The sequence below is a fragment of the Oncorhynchus nerka genome, linkage group LG6, assembly GCF_034236695.1.
Source record: "Oncorhynchus nerka isolate Pitt River linkage group LG6, Oner_Uvic_2.0, whole genome shotgun sequence".
NCBI lineage: Eukaryota > Metazoa > Chordata > Actinopteri > Salmoniformes > Salmonidae > Oncorhynchus > Oncorhynchus nerka.
In genome coordinates this window covers 52,005,028-52,027,108 of record NC_088401.1, presented here as the reverse complement: position 1 = coordinate 52,027,108, position 22,081 = coordinate 52,005,028, and the positions used below count along the sequence as shown (strand labels likewise).

At 44.7% G+C, this 22,081-nt stretch overlaps 1 protein-coding gene across 1 annotated transcript in view; it reads left to right on the top strand.

The window, feature by feature from the left end:
• The first annotated feature begins 598 nt into the window (after window positions 1-598).
• Window positions 599-22,081, top strand: part of LOC115130045 (testican-1-like) — a 356,997-nt gene continuing 335,514 nt past the window's right edge. Inside the window, exons 1-2 of the mRNA XM_065019644.1 lie at window positions 599-799; window positions 1,397-1,567. Coding sequence (XP_064875716.1) covers window positions 1,400-1,567 — 168 coding nt within the window. The 5' untranslated portion in view covers window positions 599-799; window positions 1,397-1,399. The remainder of the gene's footprint in view (window positions 800-1,396; window positions 1,568-22,081) is intronic.

Genomic DNA, 22,081 nt, shown 5'->3' with positions numbered 1-22,081 from the left:
CAGCGGGTCAGAAGGTGACGCGCACAGGCCATATGGAAATGGGAGACTACTCGAGGCTATATGAAATAGGCCTATAGCAGATAATAAACATTATTGTGACAGACATTTTCACATTGCTCAATTCTATAGAAGCCTTAACGTTTAGTGTGGCCTAACACTGCCATACGCTATAGGACTATACTCAAACGTGCATTCTAAAGAGACTGCCTAGGCTTTACTCGGCTTGCATTTTGATGACCATAAAAGTTATCTCGGGATAATAACTATAAAGAAAGTGTGTAGGACTATATCAATCATGAAAATACACAAATAATCCATCACCCCCCAAAATATCCGTCTAATTGGCTGTAGTATCACCTGGAAATTTCGCCTTGAAACAACAAACATTCGCTTATTCCCGTGTGAATGCACCATCCCCCCCGTTGTAAATCAATGACACACCAGCTCTCTGCACTGCAAAGAGAGAGGGAAGAAGGGATGGAGACATGGAGAGGGAGGTACAGAGGAGGGTAAAGGAGTGAGCGGGGAAGCGATTGGGAAAGAGAGAGAGAGACCGATATCAGAGAGGCGGAGTCTGAGCGGAAGTTACCGAGGGTGGGAGAGAGACAGTTCTGACGAGGCTTGTTCCTGCTGCTCCTGGTCGCTGTCAGTATTACAGCGGAGTTCAGAGCTACCGGAGGTCCCGTGGATAATTAGGCTACTCTACAGTCTGACCGAAAAAAAACCCGTCTAACTGACAGCAGCAGAAACGTCCCACCCTGTACCTCTTTTCCCAGGAGCTGGACACAAGCTAATTGAGGTAGGTGGATGGAAGAACGGGGTGCGTTTGTGAGCTAGGACCGGTGAAGACAGATGTGTATGTATATGATAAGGGAAGGGAGAGAGTTATGTAGTCTACGTATTTGTGGTTCACTCCCGCTTTGGTAAAAGGAGATGAGAGAGGCGCGCGCTCCAAGTAGACGGTAATTGCCTGTTTATACCGTCTGAGAGCCTCACGAGCTAATCGGTTTCCCGTGCTCCATCTGCCACGGTGTGCAAATGCGATATGTCTCCAAATGTTTATAATCAGCTTAGGAGGAGCAGCAGCAATTTCATAAGAGGCAATCTCCAGTATTTACTCAATCAAATTAATCCAACCTAATAGATTGAATAACATCGTGTCCTTGTCCATTTTGATGCTGACATATCTGCATCATTAAATACATTTTCAATCCATGACAAAGTGCAGGTGAATTAACCTACATGTTGGCGCGTACTTGTATGAACAATTATTCCTAGTCCACATCATGCGCATCAAGGCAGCAGGCTCATTTACCTCCCTTCCTGTCTTAATATCTCTTGTTCTCAATGTCACTTTCTCTCTCATTTTCTCTTTCCCCATCTCTCTTTTTTTCAGACGATGCTTTTCTGTCTGCTGCCTTTCGCGGCTCTCTTGCTGCGCGCAGAGGGCAGGCGCGGGGGAACGGTGGTTGGTAACAAAAACATTGGCCACGCGATGGACAACGACAAATGGCTCAGCACCGTGTCTCAATACGACAAGGACAGATATTGGAACAAATTCAGAGATGTGAGTTTATAATGACTGTGTTTTTCGCAACTTTCCTCACAAATTGGCCATTTTGACGACTGTTGTAGCCCAGAACAATGTTAGAAAGACTGGCTGACCACGAGGCCCTGCCTTGTTGTTGCAGTCCTAGTAATGGTTGGGTGATTTGACTGACGCAGATGTGTATGCAGCCCCGTCCTTGACACACCCTTTACAGTAGGTACGTGAGTGAGAGTCCCAGCCAGACAGGCAGCGGCCTTAATCCAATGTGTGGGCACTCAGCAGGTAGAGCAGCTTAGAGTGGAGCTCATGTGCTGTGAACGAACGGCTCACTCAGTAAGGCACTGAGGCACATCGAGAGAGTGTGTGAGAGGGAGAGTGTGTGTGTGTGTGTAGGAGAGAGGAGAGAAAGATACAGTATGGACATTCAGGGCCAGGCATAAGCCTCTTCCCTGCATGGCAAAATGTGTAGAATTGCAGGAAATTAACTCTAAAATGTAATTTCTCTCCCCCCACTTAGGGCCCCCAAAATACCTATTAAGATATTGAGGCTAGGGACACGCCTATTGAGATACCATGCAGGCTAGGGACACGCCTATTGAGATACCATGCAGGCTAGGGACACGCCTATTGAGATACCATGCAGGCTAGGGGCCATTGAGATACCAGGGACACGCCTATTGAGATACCATGCAGGCTAGGGACACGCCTATTGAGATACCATGCAGGCTAGGGACACGCCTATTGAGATACCATGCAGGCTAGGGACACGCCTATTGAGATACCATGCAGGCTAGGGACACGCCTATTGAGATACCATGCAGGCTAGGGACACGCCTATTGAGATACCATGCAGGCTAGGGACACGCCTATTGAGATACCATGCAGGCTAGGGACACGCCTATTGAGATACCATGCAGGCTAGGGACACGCCTATTGAGATACCATGCAGGCTAGGGACACGCCTATTGAGATACCATGCAGGCTAGGGACACGCCTATTGAGATACCATGCAGGCTAGGGACACGCCTATTGAGATACCATGCAGGCTAGGGACACGCCTATTGAGATACCATGCAGGCTAGGGACACACTTATTGAGATACCATGCAGGCTAGGGACACACCTATTGAGATACCATGCAGGCTAGGGACACACTTATTGAGATACCATGCAGGCTAGGGACACACTTATTGAGATACCATGCAGGCTAGGGACACACCATATTGAGATACCATGCAGGCTAGGGACACACCATATTGAGATACCATGCAGGCTAGGGACACACCTATTGAGATACCATGCAGGCTAGGGACACGCCTATTGAGATACCATGCAGGCTAGGGACACTCCTATTGAGATACCATGCAGGCTAGGGACACTCCTATTGAGATACCATGCAGGCTAGGGACACACCATATTGAGATACCATGCAGGCTAGGGACACGCCTATTGAGATACCATGCAGGCTAGGGACACACCTACTGAGATAGCATGTTATACACTGGAACCATAGCCCTCATTAGGCCCTGCTCACCCTCAAAACACCCCGGACATCATTCTGACATCACTGCTGGGTTCTGTAATCAGAGGAACACAGTGGTTTAGGGGGCGTCTCAAATGCACCCTATTCCGTGTATAGTGCACTACTTTTGACCAGGGTCCATAGGGCTATAGGGAATATGGGGCCATCATGTGGGATGCATAGCCTCCTGTGTGCTCTCGCTAATGTATGAGGGATCGATTTTGAAGTGGGCAATGGTCTTTTTCTGTTAGCAGCTGTCTCAGCTAGCCGGGCCAGGATGGTTATTGTGTAATAGGGCATACAGCAGTGAGAGGGTTTACATTAACATAAGCTAACCTTCTCTTGACTGGAGTCAGTGATGTGGGAGCTAGGATTGACCCTGGCCCTGCATTGTTCTTCATTGGAGTGGCGATGTGAGACCTAGCCACAACGCAGCATGTGAATGGCCTTAAGCGAGGCAGCTGCAGCGCGAGCCAGAGCAAAAGCATTAGCAAAATCCCTTAAAGCCTTTATGGTATGTGGGGGTGCTGCCCACACACCTCCCTCTCCATGGTCTTCAATGCAAATTAAACTCATTAGGTGGAAGCTGCTCGCTGTCTGGGAGAAGAGGAGAGGGGGGTGAGGGATGGAGGAGGAGGAGTGTATATTGGAAAGGGTGTGACATTTTGGTTTAATATTTGATGTTGTGTTTCCCGGCCAGGGAGGGCAGCACTATGGTGTGTGTGTGTCTGCAGACATATATACCTGCAGGTCATAAGTCTCTTTCTAGCCACTCAAGTCATAAATTATTCTTCCCCCCTCTTTTCTCTCCCCCTCCCTCCCTTACCCCTCTCCATACCTCTCTCCCTTACCCCTCTCCATGCCTCCCACTCTTTCTCTTTCCCTTGAATAACTTCACTATTACTGGCATCACTCCCTTTACTTCTGTGTCATCCAGTCTCTTACCTCTCGCCCCATTGTGGCTCATTTACTCTCCCAACGTCTGTGTTTCTCTCTCTCTCCCCCTCCCCCTCTTTTCTCTGCTCTCTCATCCCTTTCTCTCAGACCGTCAATTCGTCAATCTTTTCTCCTCTCTTTCTCTTTTCACTCATTCTTTGTCCTCACTCTCTCAATTCAATTCAAGGGGCTTTATTGGCATGGGAAACATATTTTACATTGCCAAAGCAAGTGAAATTAAAAAAAATCGAAAGTGAACAGTAAATATTACTCACGCAAGTTCCAAAAGAATGAAGACATTTCAAATGTCATATTATGTCTATATACAGTGTTGTAACGATGTGCAAATAGTTCAAGTACAAAAGGGAAAATAAATAGACAAAAATATGGGTTGTATTTACAATGGTGTTTGCCCTTGTGGCAACAGGTCACAAATCTTGCTGGTGTGATGGCACACTGTGGTATTTCACCCAATAGATATGGGAGTTTATCCAAATTGGATTTGTTGTCAAATCAAATCAAATGGTATTGGTAACATACACATGGTACATATGAGATGAGTAATGCATGACTTAAGTGGCATTATTAAAGTGACTCGTGTTCCCTTTATTAAAGTGGCCAATGATTTCAACTCTGTATGTAGGCAGCAGCCTCTCTTGTGCTAGTGATGGCTATTTAACAGTCTGATGGCCTTGAGATAGAAGCTGTTTATCAGTCTCTCGGTCCCAGCTTTGATGCACCTGTACTGACCCTTCAAATTCTTTGTGGGTCTGTGTTATCTAAGGGAAATATGTGTCTAATATGGTCATACTTCTCTCTCTCCACCTCCTTCCCTCTCTCTCTCTGTCTGTAGGACACTGTGTGATGGTGAGGTTGCGGTTCGCAAACCATTTGTTCATTTTGAACTGATCTTTTTACTGACTCGAGAGTCTTCCCGGCAAAATTGGTTCTGCGATGGTTCCCAGAACATCCATTCATCATAACACAAAAAACACATAACACAAAAAAACTGTCCAGTCGTGGTGATGATTAGAGAATGTCTGTTTTTTTTTTAAATGAAAGGATCCCAGATTGTTTCATTAGGTTGTGGGAACAGTCTGGTGGTAACATTGTGGGGACATCACAAAAGATAGGTTCTCAAAACCCCAAAATATCCAGTTGTCTGGATGGTTATACAATGTTTCTTTTAGGGTGCTAAGACATCCATCTGGTCATACAAGAACGTTCCCAGAACACATTGTTGTCTATTCTTTAAAGGTTCCCAAAACATTTCATTAGGTTGTTTTATTTATTTATTTTACCAGGTATGTTGACTGAGAACACGTTCTCATTTGCAGCAACGACCTGGGGAATAGTTACAGGGGGATGAATAAACCAATTGGAAGCTGGGGATTACTAGGTGACCTTGATGGTTTGAGGGCCAGTTTGGGAATTTAGCCAGGACACCGGGGTTAACACCCCTACTCTTACGATAAGTGCCATGGTATCTTTAATGACCTCAGAGAGTCAGGACACCCATTTAACGCCCCATCCGAAAGACAGCACCCTACACAGGGCAGTGTCCCCAATCACTGCCCTGGGATATTTGTTTTAGACCAGAGGAAAGAGTGCCTCCTACTGGCCCTCCAACACCACTTCCAGCAGCATCTGGTTACCCATCCAGGAACTGACCAGTACCAACCCTGCTTAGCTTCAGAAGCAAGCCAGCAGTGGTATGCAGGGTGGTATGCTGCTGGCTAATGTTCTGTTGTGGCTACATTGCAAAAAATAGTTTCCCAAAACACAAAATATGCTCACCTGTGATGACGTTCATACAATGTTCAAGTTAGGTTACACAGGTCATTCCCTTAATGTTGTAAGCATGCAGAAATGCAGAATTTAGACTAACTGTAGATGTTACGCACGCCTCTATGAAGAGGGAACGCAACACCCTGCTACAACTAAACTCTGTGAAGTGAGAAAGGTATGGACTGTAGGTGCGAGTAAGAATAACAACAAGCAGAATGTGGTACCGTTTACAAGGACTTTATTCCTTTACACGGTAATATGGGGAAAAGGGGCTGGACGGAACCAAAGCAAAGAAAGTAAATCTCAAAACCTCCCCCTCTCCTATCTTACCTGCCTACCCACTACTTACCTAATTTAGCACCACCTGGTGCCCTAACCAAAATACAGGGGGTGGTCCGCCCAGGTCTTACCTAGTGTGCCTAGACAGCGAATATGCTACGGGTATATGTATGCCCGCGGGCCTCTTGCCTAAGCACTCCCAAGGTGCCTTCCCCTTCTCCCCCTGGGAACAAATGAAACAGAATATTAAACAATTTTCAAACAAACTAACAAACGACATCAAATAAGCTCTATCTGAGCAACAAACTCACAAAATATACCAACTCTCAGCAAAATCAACCTCTAGCAAAATCTCTCTACAAAAAGCTCTCTCTCCTGAACAGAACACTGGCATTTATATATCTTCAGATGGAATGGGTAATTGGAGACAGCTGTCTTGACGAGGGGGCGGAGTCAGCTCTCCAATTAGCCATGGAGTCGACCAATCAGCTGCTTGAGGGATTTCCGGAGCCATTTCCTGAAATAAACACATGCACAAACACAAACTACAACACAAACTGGGGAACGTAACAGTAGAACATAAAACATTGTGTAAAAATTGACTGGATACCTTGTAAATATGGGCCTAGAAGTATGCAGCACATAGACAATGAGATGGTGAATAACCCACTTTCCAGGATTTCCCTGGGTTATTTATGTCTAAGAATGCTCACAAGGAAGCATGCAATTCCTGATTGACCATACTGCCATGGCTATATACTGCCAAAAGACAAAGAAAGGAGAGCTTCCCCCTGGGGGTGCAGAGGATAAAATACCTGGCATGGGAACCAAACATTGCAGGTTCAAGCCCTACATGTGAATATTATCAATGAAACATCTGCTTGTGTTTGTATGAGTTAAATGCTGTTCAAAAGTCCTATGAATTGAATTACAGTACCTTCAGAAAGTACTCACACCCTGTAACGGCGTTCTTCGTTAGTGGAAAGAGAGTCGGACCGAAATGCAGCGTGGTTGTTACTCATGATCTTTAATGAAGGAAAACGGAACGATACATGAAATAACTCATAAATACAAAAACAACAAACGGAACGTGAAACCTATTACAGCCTATCTGGTGAACACTACACAGAGACAGGAACAATCACCCACGAAATACACAGTGAACCCAGGCTACCTAAATACGGTTCCCAATCCGAGACAACGAGAATCACCTGACTCTGATTGAGAACCGCCTCAGGCAGCCAAGCCTAACTAGACACACCCCTAATCATTGGCAATCCCAAATCCTAATAAAACCCCAATACGAAACACAACACATAAACCCATGTCACACCCTGGCCTGACCAAATAATAAACGAAAACACAAAACACTATGACCAAGGCGTGACAGAACCCCCCCCCCTAAGGTGCGGACTCCCGGACGCACCTCAAAACCAAAGGGAGGGTCCGGGTGGGCGTCTGTCCATGGTGGCGGCTCCGGCTCGGGACGTGGACCCCACTCCATTAAAGTCATAGTTCCTCCCCTTCGCGTCCTGGGATAATCCACCCTCGCCGCCGACCATGGCCTAATAGTCCTCACCCAGAGCCCCACTGAACTGAGGAGCAGCTCGTGACTGAGGGGCAGCTCGGGACAGAGGGGCATCTCGGGACAGAGGGGCATCTCGGGACAGAGGGGCATCTCGGGACAGAGGGGCATCTCGGGACAGAGGGGCATCTCGGGACTGAGGGGCATCTCGGGACTGAGGGGCAGCTCGAGACTGAGGGGCAGCTCGAGACTGAGGGGAAGCCCGAGACTGAGGGGAAGCCCAGTACTGAGAGGAAGCCCAGTACTGAGAGGAAGCCCAGTACTGAGAGGAAGCCCAGTACTGAGATGAAGCTCAGGTAGGTAGTAGGCTCCGGTAGATCCTGGCTGGCTGGCGGATCTGGAAGATTCTGGTTGACTAGCAGATCTGGAAGATTCTGGTTGACTAGCAGATCTGGAAGATTCTGGTTGACTGGCAGATCTGGAAGATTCTGGTTGACTGGCAGATCTGGAAGATTCTGGTTGACCGGCAGATCTGGAAGATTCTGGTTGACTGGAAGAGACTGGTTGACAGGCAGATCTGGAAGAGACTGGTTGACAGGCTGATCTGGAAGAATCTGGTTGACTGGCAGATCTAGAAGATCATGGCTGACTGGCGGATCTAGCTGCTCTATGCATACTGACAGCTCTGACTGCTCCATGCAGGCTGACAGCACCCTGCAGACTGTCAGCTCCTTGCAGACTGACAGCTCCTTGCAGACTTGCAGCTCCTTGCAGACTGGCAGCTCTGGCTGCTTCATGCAGACTGACAGCTCTGACTGCTCCATGCAGGCTGACGGCACCCTGCAGACTGGCAGCTCTTTGCAGACTGACAGCTCTGGCTGCTTCATGCAGACTGACAGCACCTCTGGCGGATCCTGGCTGACTGGCACTTCTGGCGGATCCTGGCTGACTGGCACTTCTGGCGGATCCTGGCTGACTGGTGGATCCTGGCTGACTGGTGGATCTAACTGATCCTGACAGACTGGCGGCACTGGGCAGACTGGGGGCACTGGCGGCGCTGGGCAGACTGGCGGCACTGGCGGCGCTGGGCAGACTGGCGGCACTGGCGGCGTTGAGCAGGCGGGAGACTCCGATAGCGCAAGAGAGGAGACAGGCTCTGGCTGCGCTGAACAGGCGGGAGGCTCCAACAGCGCAGGAGAGGAGACAGGCTCTGGCTGCGCTGAACAGGCGGGAGACTCCGACAGCGTAGGAGGGAAGGAAGGCTCTGGCTGTGTTGAACAGGCGAGGCGCACTGAATGCCTGGTGCGTGGTGCTGGAACTGGTGCTACAGGATCGAGGACACGCACAGGAAGCCTGGTGCGGGGAGCTGCTACCGGAGGACTGGTGTGTGGAGGTGGCTCTGGATAGACCGGACCGTGCAGGCGCACTGGAGCTCTTGAGCACCGTGCCTGCCCAACCTTACCTGGCTCGATGCCCACTCTAGCCCGGCCAATACGAAGGGCTGGTATGAACCGCACCGGGATATGCACTCGCACTGGAAACACCGTGCGCTCCATAGCATAACATGGTGTCTTCCCGGTCTCTCTAGCCCACCGGTAAGCACAGGGAGTTTGCGCAGGTCTCCTACCTGGCATAGCCATACTCCCTGTAAGCCCCCCCCCAATAATTTTTTGGGGTTGCTTTTCGGGCTTCCTTGCCAACCGTGTTCCCTCGTATCGTCGGCTCCTATCTCCTGCTGCCTCTGCTTCCTCCTTGGGGCGGCGATATTCACCAGGCTGAGCCCAGGGTCCTCTTCCGTCTAATATCATCTCCCAAGACCAGAAGTCCTTATATCGCTGCTCCTCACGATTAACAGGGAGAGTAGGCTCAGGTCTGACTCCTGACTCTGCTACTCTCTCCCTGAGCCCTCCTCCAATAAATAATTGGGGGTGACTTTCGGTTTTCGCTCTGCGCCGCCGTGTCTGTTTCTCCAACTCCATTCACCTATAGCCCTCTTCGCACTGCTCTAGCGAATCCCAGGCGGGCTCCGGCACTCTCTCTGGGTCGACCGCCCACCTGTCTATTTCATCCCACGTCGTATACTCCATGCTTCTGCTGTCCATAACGTCCTCATAACAGTGTCTCTCAGCTCTCGTAAGTGCCTCCTTTCGCTCCTGCTGTCGCTGCCTGTAACCACGCCACTCGGTCCGTGTGTGGTGGGTGATTCTGTAACGGCGTTCTTCGTTAGTCGAAAGAGAGTCGGACCGAAACGCAGCGTGGTTGTTACTCATGATCTTTAATGAAGGAAAACGGAACGATACATGAAATAACTCATAAATACAAAAACAACAAACGGAACGTGAAACCTATTACAGCCTATCTGGTGAACACTACACAGAGACAGGAACAATCACCCACGAAATACACAGTGAACCCAGGCTACCTAAATACGGTTCCCAATCCGAGACAATGAGAATCACCTGACTCTGATTGAGAACCGCCTCAGGCAGCCAAGCCTAACTAGACACACCCCTAATCATTGGCAATCCCAAATCCTAATAAAACCCCAATACGAAACACAACACATAAACCCATGTCACACCCTGGCCTGACCAAATAATAAACGAAAACACAAAACACTATGACCAAGGCGTGACACACCCTTTGACCTTTTCCACATTTTGCTGTGTTACAAAGCGGTATTAAAAATGGATTTAATTGTAATTTTTTTGTCAACGATCTACAAAAAATAGTCTAATGTCAAAGTGGTAGATACATTCTAGTATTTAAAAAAAAAAAGGAAAATAAAACGCTAATATATCTTGATTGGATAAGTATTCAACACCTGAGTCAATACATTACAGCGATTACAGCTGTGAGTCTTTATGGGTAAGTCTCTAAGAGCTTTACGCATCGTAATTATACATTATTAGCCCATTATTCTTCAAAAAATTCTTCAAGATCTGTCAAGTTGGTTGTTGATCATTGCTAGACAGCCAATTTCAAGTCTTGCCATAGATTTTCAAGATAATTTAAGACAAAACTGTAACCAGACCACTTGGTAAGCAACTCCAGTGTATATTTGACATCGGATCAAGTTTTTGACTTGCTGAAAGGGGAATTTATCTCCCAGTGTGTCTGTTGGAAAGCAGACAACCAGGTTTTCCTCTAGGATTTTGCCTGTGCTTAGCTCTTACGTTTCTTTTTATCCCCAAAACTCCCTAGCCCTTGCCAATGACAAGCATACCCATAACATGATGCAGCCACCATCATGCTTGAAAATATGTGGTACTCAGTGATGTGTTGTGTTGGATTTGTCCTAAACATAATGCTTTTGTATTCAGGACCAAAAAATATTTGCCTATTTTTTTTTGCAGTAATACTTTAGTGCCTTATTGCAAACAGGATACATGTTTCTGAATATTTTTCTTCTGTACAGGCTTCCCTTTTCCCCTCTGTCATGCAGGTTAGTATTGTGGACTAACTACAATGTTTTTGATCCATCCTCAGTTTTCTCCTATCACAGCCATTCAACTCTGTAATGGATTTAAAATCACCATTGGCCTCATGGTTGAATCCTTGAGTGGGTTCCTTCCTCTCTGGCAACTGAGTTAGGAAAATACATCTGTATCTTTGTAGTGACTAGGTGTATTACCAAAGTGTAATTAATAACTTTACAATGCTTAAAGGGATATTCAGCATTATCTGTATGTGTGGAGTACAAAGCTTATTAAGTAGTCATTCAAAAATCATGCTGTGACATTATGGGGTATTGCGTGTAGATAAGGGACACAAAATCTAAGTGTTATCCATTTTAAATTCAGGCTGTAACACAACAAAATGTGGAGAAAATCAAGGGGTTGAGAATACTTTCTGAAGGTGCTGTATATGCAGATAGTCAACATACGAAGTGTACAAAAATATTCTTCTGTTTGTATGATTAAATGATTTTCAGATGAATGAAATTTCCTATGAAATTAAATTAAAATGCCATGTGTCTCCATATCACCATATGGTTCCAATCATTTTTCCAATTAGAAGCTGGAGCTGGAGCACACCCAGAGAACATTATTTTGTGTGGAGGTGCTGACTAACGGTGAATAAACTGCTATAAAAAAGACATAAAGAGAGTCACACACTCTCTATATATAAACTACCAGTTATTTCTGCATTGCTGTGCCTTCTTCAGGGTCTTCAATCGTTTTTCCACCATACATTTTTCTCATAGGGGATTTTAGAAACACTTAAAATAAGGTCTGTGTTTTGTCTAGGCTTACCCTGGCGTGACGTTTGGTAACCATGTACATCTCTCTTGGACAATATTTTGTCAATATGTTTGGCTCTGGAACTCTCAGATTCGAAAATGCTAATTAGCATCAAAGTAGACATAATGCAAAACTAGAAATCCCTGCAAGCCCCCGCACGTCATCTCTAGCTGAAACCTTTGCTAATAGGTATTGTGGCAATTTCAAACTTGCACGAGCCAGTTCCCAGCATTGTCAATGTTTAAAGAATTGTAGCCAATTTATTCATTACTACATTTAGCTAACATTAGATAGTTAATTCAGAGATTCTTACCGTTGCCTCGATTCGGCAGCCTCGTCCAGATCATGGTATTTGTAGTTCTTTATGATAGCCACATTAGCAGATAATTAACATTTCATTTTTTTGGGGTGGTAAATACAGGTGAATGTATTGATAAAAGTCTCTATGTCCTAGAGAGATTTACACCGTTATCACGCCAGGGTAAGCCTACACGAAACACAGCCCTTATTTGAAATGCTTCTAAAATCCCCTATGGGAAATTGAATGGTGGAAAAAACGATTTGAACCATTTCCCTGTTTGACTGATCGTTTTTATAGGTATTATGACTGATACTGTGGTACTCTATTCAATCGGGAGATAAACATAATGGGGATGTATTCCAATCTGCTTTCTTGTTGACAATATTGTGGTAATATTAGGTAAAACGTAAATATCCTCTCTGGGGTAGGCGGGAAGCTTGCGTCCCACATGGCCAATAGCCAGGGAAAATGCAGAGCGCCAAATTCAAATACATTTCTATAAAAATCTAACTTTCATTAAATTACACATGCAAGATAGCAAATTAAAGCTACACTCGTTGTGAATCCAGCCAACATGTCAGATTTCAAAAAGGCTTTTCGGCGAAAGCATAAGATGCTATTATCTGATGATAGCACAACAGTAAACAATGAGAGTAGCATATTTCAACTTTCAGCATATTTCAAACGCAGAAATAAAATATAAATCATGCCTTACCTTTGACGAGATTCTTTTGTTGGCACTCCTATATGTCCCATAAACATCACAAATGGTCCTTTTGTTCGATTAATTCCGTCGATATATATCCAAAATGTCCATTTATTTGGCGTGTTTGATCCAGAAAAACACTGCTTCCCACTTACGCAACATCGCTACAAAATATCTCATAAGTTACCTGTAAACTTTGCCAAAACATTTCAAACTACTTTTGTAATACAACTTTAGGTTTTCTAAACGTATATAATCGATCAAATTGAAGACGGGATGATCTGTGTTCAATACAGGAGCAAAACAAACTGACGCTACTTTTCTGGTTACGCGCCTCTATCAAAAGGTACACATGAAGTGACGTTCGTTCTGAGCTATGGTACTTCTTCATTACACAAAGGAAAAACCTCAACCAATTTCTACAAACTGGTGACATCCAGTGGAAGCGGTAGGTCCATTAGAATTCCATTAGAATTCTGGATTCTCCATGAAAACATATTGAAAAGACAGTGACTTAAAAAAAACATCTGAATTGTTTGTTTTCGGGGTTTCGCCTGCTAAATAAGTTCTGTTATATTCACAGACATGATTCAAACAGTTTTAGAAACGTCAGAGTGTTTGCTATCCAATACTAATAATAACATGCATGTATTAGGATCTGGGACAGAGTAGGTGGCAGTTCAGTTTGGGCACGCTATTTATCCAAAAGTGAAAATGCTGCCCCCTACCCCAAACAGGATATAACATTTTCTAAATGTTCTTGAAATGTTCTAAGGACTTTCAAGACAAGGTCAAATGTACAGGACCAGTCAAAAGTTTGGAAGGTTTTCAAGGGTTTTTATTTATTTGAACTGTTTTATACATTCTAAAATAACAGTGAAGACATCACAACTATGAAATAACATATATGGAATTATGTAGTAACCAGAAAAATGTTAAACAAATCAAAATATATTATATTTTAGATTCCTCAAAGAAGCCACCCTTTGCCTTGACAGCTTTGCACACTCTTGGCATTTTCTCAACCAGCTTCATGACAAATATTTTCCAACAGTCTTGAAGGAATCCTCACATATGCTATGCACTTGTTGGCTGCTTTTCCTTCAATCTGCGGTCCAACTCATCTCAAACCATCTCAATTGGGTTGAGGATGGGTGATTGTGGAAGTCAGGTCATCTGATGCAGCAATCCATCACTCCCCTTCTTGGTCAAATAGCCCTTACACAGCCTGGAAGTGTTTTGAGTCATTGTCATGTTGAAAAACAAATGGAATTCTCACTAAGCGCAAACCAGATGGGATGGCGTATCGCTGCAGAATGCTGTGGTAGCCATGCTGGTTAAGTGTGCCTTGAATTCTAAAGAAGTCACTGAGAAGTGTTACCAGCAAAGCACCATCACACCTCCTCCTCCATGCGTCACGGTGGGAACCACACATGCAGAGATCATTCGTTCACCTACCCTGAATCTCACAAAGACATGGCAGTTGGACCAAAGGACAGACCAAAAGACAGATTTACACCGGTCTAATGTCCATTGCTCATGTTTCTTGGCCCAAGAAAGTCTCTTCTTATTATTGGTGTCCTTTAGTAGTGGTTTCTTTGCAGCAATTAGACCACGAAGGCCTGATTCACGCAGTCTCAAATCAAATCAAAGTGTATTTGTCAGGTGCGCCGAATACAACAGGTATTACTTACAGTAATACTTACAGTGAAATGCTCACTTACAGGCTCTAACCAATAGTGCAAAAAAAGGTATTAGGTGAACAATAGGTAGGTAAAGAAATAAAACAACAGTAAAAAGACAGGCTATATACAGTAGCGAGGCTATAAAAGTGGCGAGGCTACATACAGACACTGGTTAGTCAGGCTGATTGAGGTAGTATGTACATGTAGATATGGTTAAAGTGACTATGCATATATGATGAGCACAGAGTAGCAGTAGCGTAAAAGAGGGGTTGGGCGGGTGGTGGGTGGGACACAATGCAGATAGCTCGGTTAGCCAATGTGCGGGAGCACTGGTTGGTTGACCCAATTGAGGTAGTATGTACATGAACAGTTGATGTTGAGATGTGTCTGTTACTTGAACTCAGCGAAGCATTTATTTGGTGTGCAATCTGAGGCTGGTAACTCTAATGAACACCTCCTCTGCAGCAGAGGTAACTCTGGGTCTTCCTTTCCAGTGGCGGTCCTCATGAGAACAAGTCTCATCATGGCACTTGATGTTTTTTGCGACTGCACTTGAAGAAACTTTAAAAGTAATTGAAATTTTCCAGATTAACTGACATTCATGTCTTAAAGTAATGATGGGCTGTTGTTTCTATTTGTTTTTTTTGAGCTGTTCTTTCCATAATATGGACTTGGTCTTTTACCAAATAGGGCTATCTTCTGTATACCACCCATACCTTGTCACAACACATCTGATTGGTTCAAACACATTAAGAAGGAAAGAAATTCCACAAATTAACATTTAACAAGGCACACCTGTTCATTGAAATGCATTGCAGGGGACTACCTCATGAAGCTGGTTGAGAGAATGCCAAGAGTGTGTAAAGCTGTCACTTTTTTGGTTACTACATGATTCCATATGTGTTATATCATGGTGTTATTGTCTTCACTATTATTCTACAATATAGAAAATATAGAAAATAAATAATAACCCATGAATGAATAGGTGTCCAAACCTTTGACTGGTACTGTATATCACATGAACATCAATTAAATATTATGTTAAACCTTAAATAAATATGCTATGAACGTCATAACAACTGACTTATTTAATTCTTACAACATAAAGGGAATTTCCTGTGCAACCTAAATTAAACATTGTATGAATGGCATCACAAATGAGCATATTTTGCATTTTGGGAACATATCTCCTGTCCACAAAATGTTACCACAACCTAATGAAATATTCTGGGAACCTTTTAAAGAACAGACACAATTCTGGTAGCGTTCTTTTTGCACCCTAAAAGAAACGTTGTGGAATCACCCGCACAACTGGACAGTTTTTTTGTTTTGCGAACATATCTTTTGTGATGTTCCCAGAATTGTCCCACCAGATTGTTCCCAGAACCTAATGAAACATACTGGGAACTTTTAAATAACAGATTAAATGTTTTATAGGAACGTTCTTGCAACATCTGGAAAATGTTTTATAGAAACATTTTAGTGAATGTTAGAACATTCGAAGGATATTTCATCGCAAATATTTTTGATAAATAGATTTGATCAAAAATATTCTCTGAATGTTTTTGGGATGTTGTCATCCTAATGTTAGATAAAACCCTAACTAGAACTTAATGTTCTGGGAATGTTCCCGGGTTTGCTGGGAGGATTCGTTTTTCTGAGTGACTTCTTCATTTTAGTCATTCGTTTGACCTGTTGACCCAATTAATTATATTGTTATTTTGGTGGTCCCTGTGTGCTCTGGGCATTACTGACTCAAATGAATGAAATTGGTCGAAATAATTGTTATTTTGACCGAACGAGACGAAAAAATCAAGAGTCAGTAAAAAGAACCAGACTTCCCATCACTACTAAATGACCCTGTGCCTTCTCAGCCATGTCTACTCCCTCCCCACTCCTCCCTCTCCCCTCTCTCCCCCACCCTGACTCTCCTGCCATGTCTCCCTCTTTGTCTCTGAGCCGACTTGCTCCCAGTTCAATAATGCAGGAGTGCGTTTGTGTGTGTGTGAGAGAGCGTTTGTGTATGCACTAGTGCTATGTGTGTGCTGCTGGTATGTATACCAGTATCGCCCTGACTACTAGACACTATGGTATGATGCTGCAGTGTTTTTCTGTGTGTGTGTGTGTGTGTGTGTGTGTGTGTGTACTCAGGTAAATTATACCGTGGCTCTCCATGAGATCAGACAGAGGTCTAGGGACAGTGGTGTGTGTAAAAGGATCCTTAACACACAGGCCTACATTGCTCGGTGTCTTATGTTTACTGCATGTGTGAGTGTTGTCAGATTGCTAGCGCATCACTCTGTTGGGACTGGGGTCTGGTTTGGGGGGGTGGAGAGTCAGAGTGGTAGGGGGGGTTGAGCTGATGACCACTGGAGAGGACGGTATACAAGGTATTTGGACTGCTGCCAGTTATCTGTCCGTCTATCTGTTTGTCCAGTTGTCTAACTGTTGTTTACTATACTGTAAGCTGTCTCTAGAATCCAGATCTCGAACCTCTCCAGCTAGACCTGCGTTTCCCTAACTTGGTCCTCGGGACCCCTAGGGGGGCAGGTTTTGGTTTTTGCTCTAACACTACACAGGCTGATTTTAAAATGATCAACGCTTCATCATTAGTTGATTATTTCTTTCTTCCTTGGACACTGTGTTAACAAACCTCCAAACGAGCTTCAATGCCATACAACACTCCTTCCGTGGCCTTCTCTTAAATGCTAGTAAAACTAAATGCATGCTCTTCAACCGATTGCTGCCCGCCTGGCATCACTAATCTGTACGGTTCTGACTTAGAATATGTGGAACACTACAAATACCTAGGTGTCTGGCTAGACTGTAAACTCTCCTTCCAGACTCACATTAAGCATCTCCAATCCAAAATTACATCTAGAATCAGCTTCCTATTTCGCAAACAAAGCCTCCTTCACTCATGTTGCCAAACATACCCTCGTAAAACTGACTATCCTACCGATCCTTGGATGTAGTCTATCACAGTGCCATCCGTTTTGTCACCAAAGCCCCATATACTACCCACCACTGCGACCTGTATGCTCTTGTTGTCTGGCCCTCGCTACATATTTGTTGCCAAACCCACGGGCTCCAGGTCATCTATAAGTCTTTGCTAGGTAAAGCCCCGCCTTATCTCAGCTCACTGGTCGCCATAGCTACACCAATCCGTTGAACGCACTCCAGCAGGTACAGTTGAAGTCAGAAGTGTATATACACCTTAGCCAAATACATTTAAACACAGTTTTTCCACAAGTCCTGCCATTTAATCCAAGTAAATATTCCCTGTCTTAGGTCAGATAGGATCACCACTTTATTTTAACAATGTGAAAGGTCAGAATAATAGTAGAGTGATATATTTCAGCTTTTATTTCTTTCATCACATTCCCAGTGGGTCAGAAGTTTACATACACACATAGCATTGCCTTTAAATTGTTTAACTTGGGTCAAACGTTTTGGGTAGCCTTCCACAAGCTTCCCACAATACGTTGGGTGAATTATGGCCCATTCCACCTGACAGAGCTGGTGTAACTGAGTCAGGTTTGTAGGCCTCCTTGCTCGCACACACTTTTTCAGTTCTGCCCACAAAATTTCTATGGGATTGAGATCAGGGCTTTGTGATGGCCACTCCAATACCTTGACTTTGTTGTCCTTAAGCCATTTTGCCACAATTTTGTAAATATGCTTGGAGTCATTGTCCATTTGGAAGACGCATTTGCGACTGGTTAACTTCCTGACTGATGTCTTGAGATGTTGCTTCAATATATCCACATACTTTTCCTACCTCATGATGCCATCTATTTTGTGAAGTGCACCAGTCCCTCCTGCAGAAAAGCACCCCCAAAACATGATGCTGCCACCCCTGTGCTTCATGGTTGGGATGGTGTTCTTCGGCTTGTTAGCCTCCCCATTTGTCCTCCAAACATAACGATGGTCATTATAGCCAGACAGTTCTATTTTTGTTTCATCAGACCAGAGGACATTTCACCAAAAAGTACGATCTTTGTCCCCGTGTGCAGTTCCAAACCGTGGTCTGGCTTTTTATTGGCGGTTTTGGAGCAGTGGCTTCTTCCTTGCTAAGCGGCCTTTCAGGTTATGTCGATATAGGACTCGTTTTACTGTGGCTATAGATACATTTGTACCGGTTTCCTCCAGCATCTTCACAAGGTCCTTTGCTGTTGTTCTGGGATTGATTTGCACTTTACGCACCAAAGTACGTTCATCTCTAGGAGAAAGAACGCTTCTCTTTCCTGAGCAGTATGATGGCTGTGTGGTCCCATGGTGTTTAAACTTACGTACTATTGTTTGTACAGATGAACGTGGTAGCTTCAGGTGTTTGGAAATTGCTCCCAAGGATGAACCAGACTTGTGGAGGTCTACAATTTTTCTTTTGATTTTCCCATGATGTCAAGCAAACAGTTACTGAGTTTGAAGGTAGGCCTTGAAATACATCCACAGGTACACCTCCAATTGACTCAAATGATGTCAATTAGCCTATCAGAAGCTTCTAAAGCCAATGCATCATTTTATGGAATTTTCCAAGCTGTTTAAGGCACCTTCAACTCAGTGTAGGTAAACTTCTGACCCACTGGAATTGTGATACAGTGAATTATAAGTGAAATCTGTTTGTAAACAATCGTTTGAAAAATGACCTGTTTCATGCACAAAGTAGATGTCCTATCCGACTTGCCAAAACTATAGTTTGTTAACAATACATTTGTGGAGTGGTTGAAAAATGACTCCAACCTAAGTGTATGTAAACTTCAACTGTATATTTCACTGGTCATCCCCAAAGCCAACACCTCCTTTGGCCACCTTTCCTTCCAGTTCTCTGCTGCCAATATTTTTGTTTAACTAGGCAAGTCAGTTAAGAACAACTTCTTATTTTCAATGACAGCCTAGGAACAGTGGGTTAACTGCCTTGTTCAGGGGCAGAATGACAGATTTTTATCTCAGCTCGGGATTCGATCTTACAACCTTTTGGTTACTAGTCCAGCGCTCTAACCACTAGGCTACATGCCACCCCAATGACTGGAATGATTTTCAAAAATCACTGAAGCTGGTGACTTATATCTCCCTCACTAACTTTAAGCATCAGCTGTCAGAGCAGCTTACCGATCACTGTACCTGTACACAGCCCATCTGTAAAGAGCACACCCAACTACCTCATCCCCATATTGTTATTTATTTTTTGCACCCCAGTATCTCTTTTGCACCCCAGTATCTCTACTTGCGCATCATCATCTGCACATCTATCGCTCCAGTGTTAATGCTAAATTGTAATTATTTTGCCACTATGGCCTATTTATTGCCTTACCTCCCTAATCTTACTACATTTGCACACACTGTACATAGATTTTTCTATTTTGTTATTGACTGTACGTTTGCTTATCCCTGTGTTGTTGTTTATGTCGCACTTCTTTGCTTTAACTTGGTCAGGTCTCAGTTGAAAATGAAAACGTGTTCTCAACTGGCCTACCTGGTGAAATAAAACAAATACATTTTTTGAATCAGCTGTGTAGTGCTAGGGCAAAAACCAAAACGTGCACCCCTTGGGGTCCTGAGGACCGAGTTTGAGAAACCCTGAGCTAGACTGAGTTCACTTTGTGGTGAGTTGTGGTGTCCTCATGGGGAGGGGAAGGAAACAGTCATTTATCTGTCTGGCAGAGCAGAGGTTTCTGTCCAGGACTGACAGACAGAATTATCTGTCCGCAGACTAATGGTGTGTTCTCCCTAAGGGCTGTTACAGTGTCTTCCTAAGGGCTGTTACAGTGTCTTCTTAAGGGCTGTTACAGTGTCTTCCTAAGGGCTGTTACAGTGTCTTCCTAAGGGCTGTTACAGTGTCTTCCTAAGGGCTGTTACAGTGTCTCCCTAAGGGCTGTTACAGTGTCTCCCTAAGGGCTGTTACAGTGTCTCCCTAAGGGCTGTTACAGTGTCTTCCTAAGGGCTGTTACAGTGTATTCCTAAGGGCTGTTACAGTGTCTTCCTAAGGGCTGTTACAGTGTCTTCCTAAGGGCTGTTACAGTGTCTTCCTAAGGGCTGTTACAGTGTCTTCCTAAGGGCTGTTACAGTGTCTCCCTAAGGGCTGTTACAGTGTCTCCTAAGGGCTGTTACAGTGTCTCCCTAAGGGCTGTTACAGTGTCTCCCTAAGGGCTGTTACAGTGTCTCCCTAAGGTCTGTTACAGTGTCTCCCTAAGGGCTGTTACAGTGTCTCCCTAAGGGCTGTTACAGTGTCTCCCTAAGGGCTGTTACAGTGTCTCCCTAAGGGCTGTTACAGTGTCTCCCTAAGGGCTGTTACAGTGTCTCCCTAAGGGCTGTTACAGTGTCTCCCTAAGGGCTGTTACAGTGTCTCCCTAAGGGCTGTTACAGTGTCTCCCTAAGGGCTGTTACAGTGTCTTCCTAAGGGCTGTTACAGTGTCTCCCTAAGGGCTGTTACAGTGTCTCCCTAAGGGCTGTTACAGTGTCTCCCTAAGGGCTGTTACAGTGTCTCCCTAAGGGCTGTTACAGTGTCTCCCTAAGGGCTGTTACAGTGTCTCCCTAAGGGCTGTTACAGTGTCTCCCTAAGGGCTGTTACAGTGTCTCCTAAGGGCTGTTACAGTGTCTCCCTAAGGGCTGTTACAGTGTCTCCCTAAGGGCTGTTACAGTGTCTCCCTAAGGGCTGTTACAGTGTCTCCCTAAGGGCTGTTACAGTGTATCCCTAAGGGCTGTTACAGTGTATCCCTAAGGGCTGTTACAGTGTCTCCCTAAGGGCTGTTACAGTGTCTTCCTAAGGGCTGTTACAGTGTCTTCCTAAGGGCTGTTACAGTGTCTTCCTAAGGGCTGTTACAGTGTCTTCCTAAGGGCTGTTACAGTGTCTCCCTAAGGGCTGTTACAGTGTCTTCCTAAGGGCTGTTACAGTGTCTTCCTAAGGGCTGTTACAGTGTCTCCCTAAGGGCTGTTACAGTGTCTTCCTAAGGGCTGTTACAGTGTCTCCCTAAGGGCTGTTACAGTGTCTCCCTAAGGGCTGTTACAGTGTCTCCCTAAGGGCTGTTACAGTGTCTCCCTAAGGGCTGTTACAGTGTCTCCCTAAGGGCTGTTACAGTGTCTTCCTAAGGGCTGTTACAGTGTCTCCCTAAGGGCTGTTACAGTGTCTCCCTAAGGGCTGTTACAGTGTCTCCCTAAGGGCTGTTACAGTGTCTCCCTAAGGGCTGTTACAGTGTCTCCCTAAGGGCTGTTACAGTGTCTCCCTAAGGGCTGTTACAGTGTCTCCCTAAGGGCTGTTACAGTGTCTCCCTAAGGGCTGTTACAGTGTCTTCCTAAGGGCTGTTACAGTGTCTCCCTAAGGGCTGTTACAGTGTCTTCCTAAGGGCTGCTACAGCATGTGTAATGCTGTAGGGGAGTAGGCGAAAGCAAGCATTACCATGGAGACCTCGTAAGTTCTCTTAGTGGTCTTTCGGGAGGGGAAGGGAGGTGAGAAGGGAAGGAAAATGCCTGCTTTTTTTGTATATATCTAAAAAGGGGTAGGGGGTAAACAAAAACATGCTAAATAAAAACCCTCCCTATGTAATATA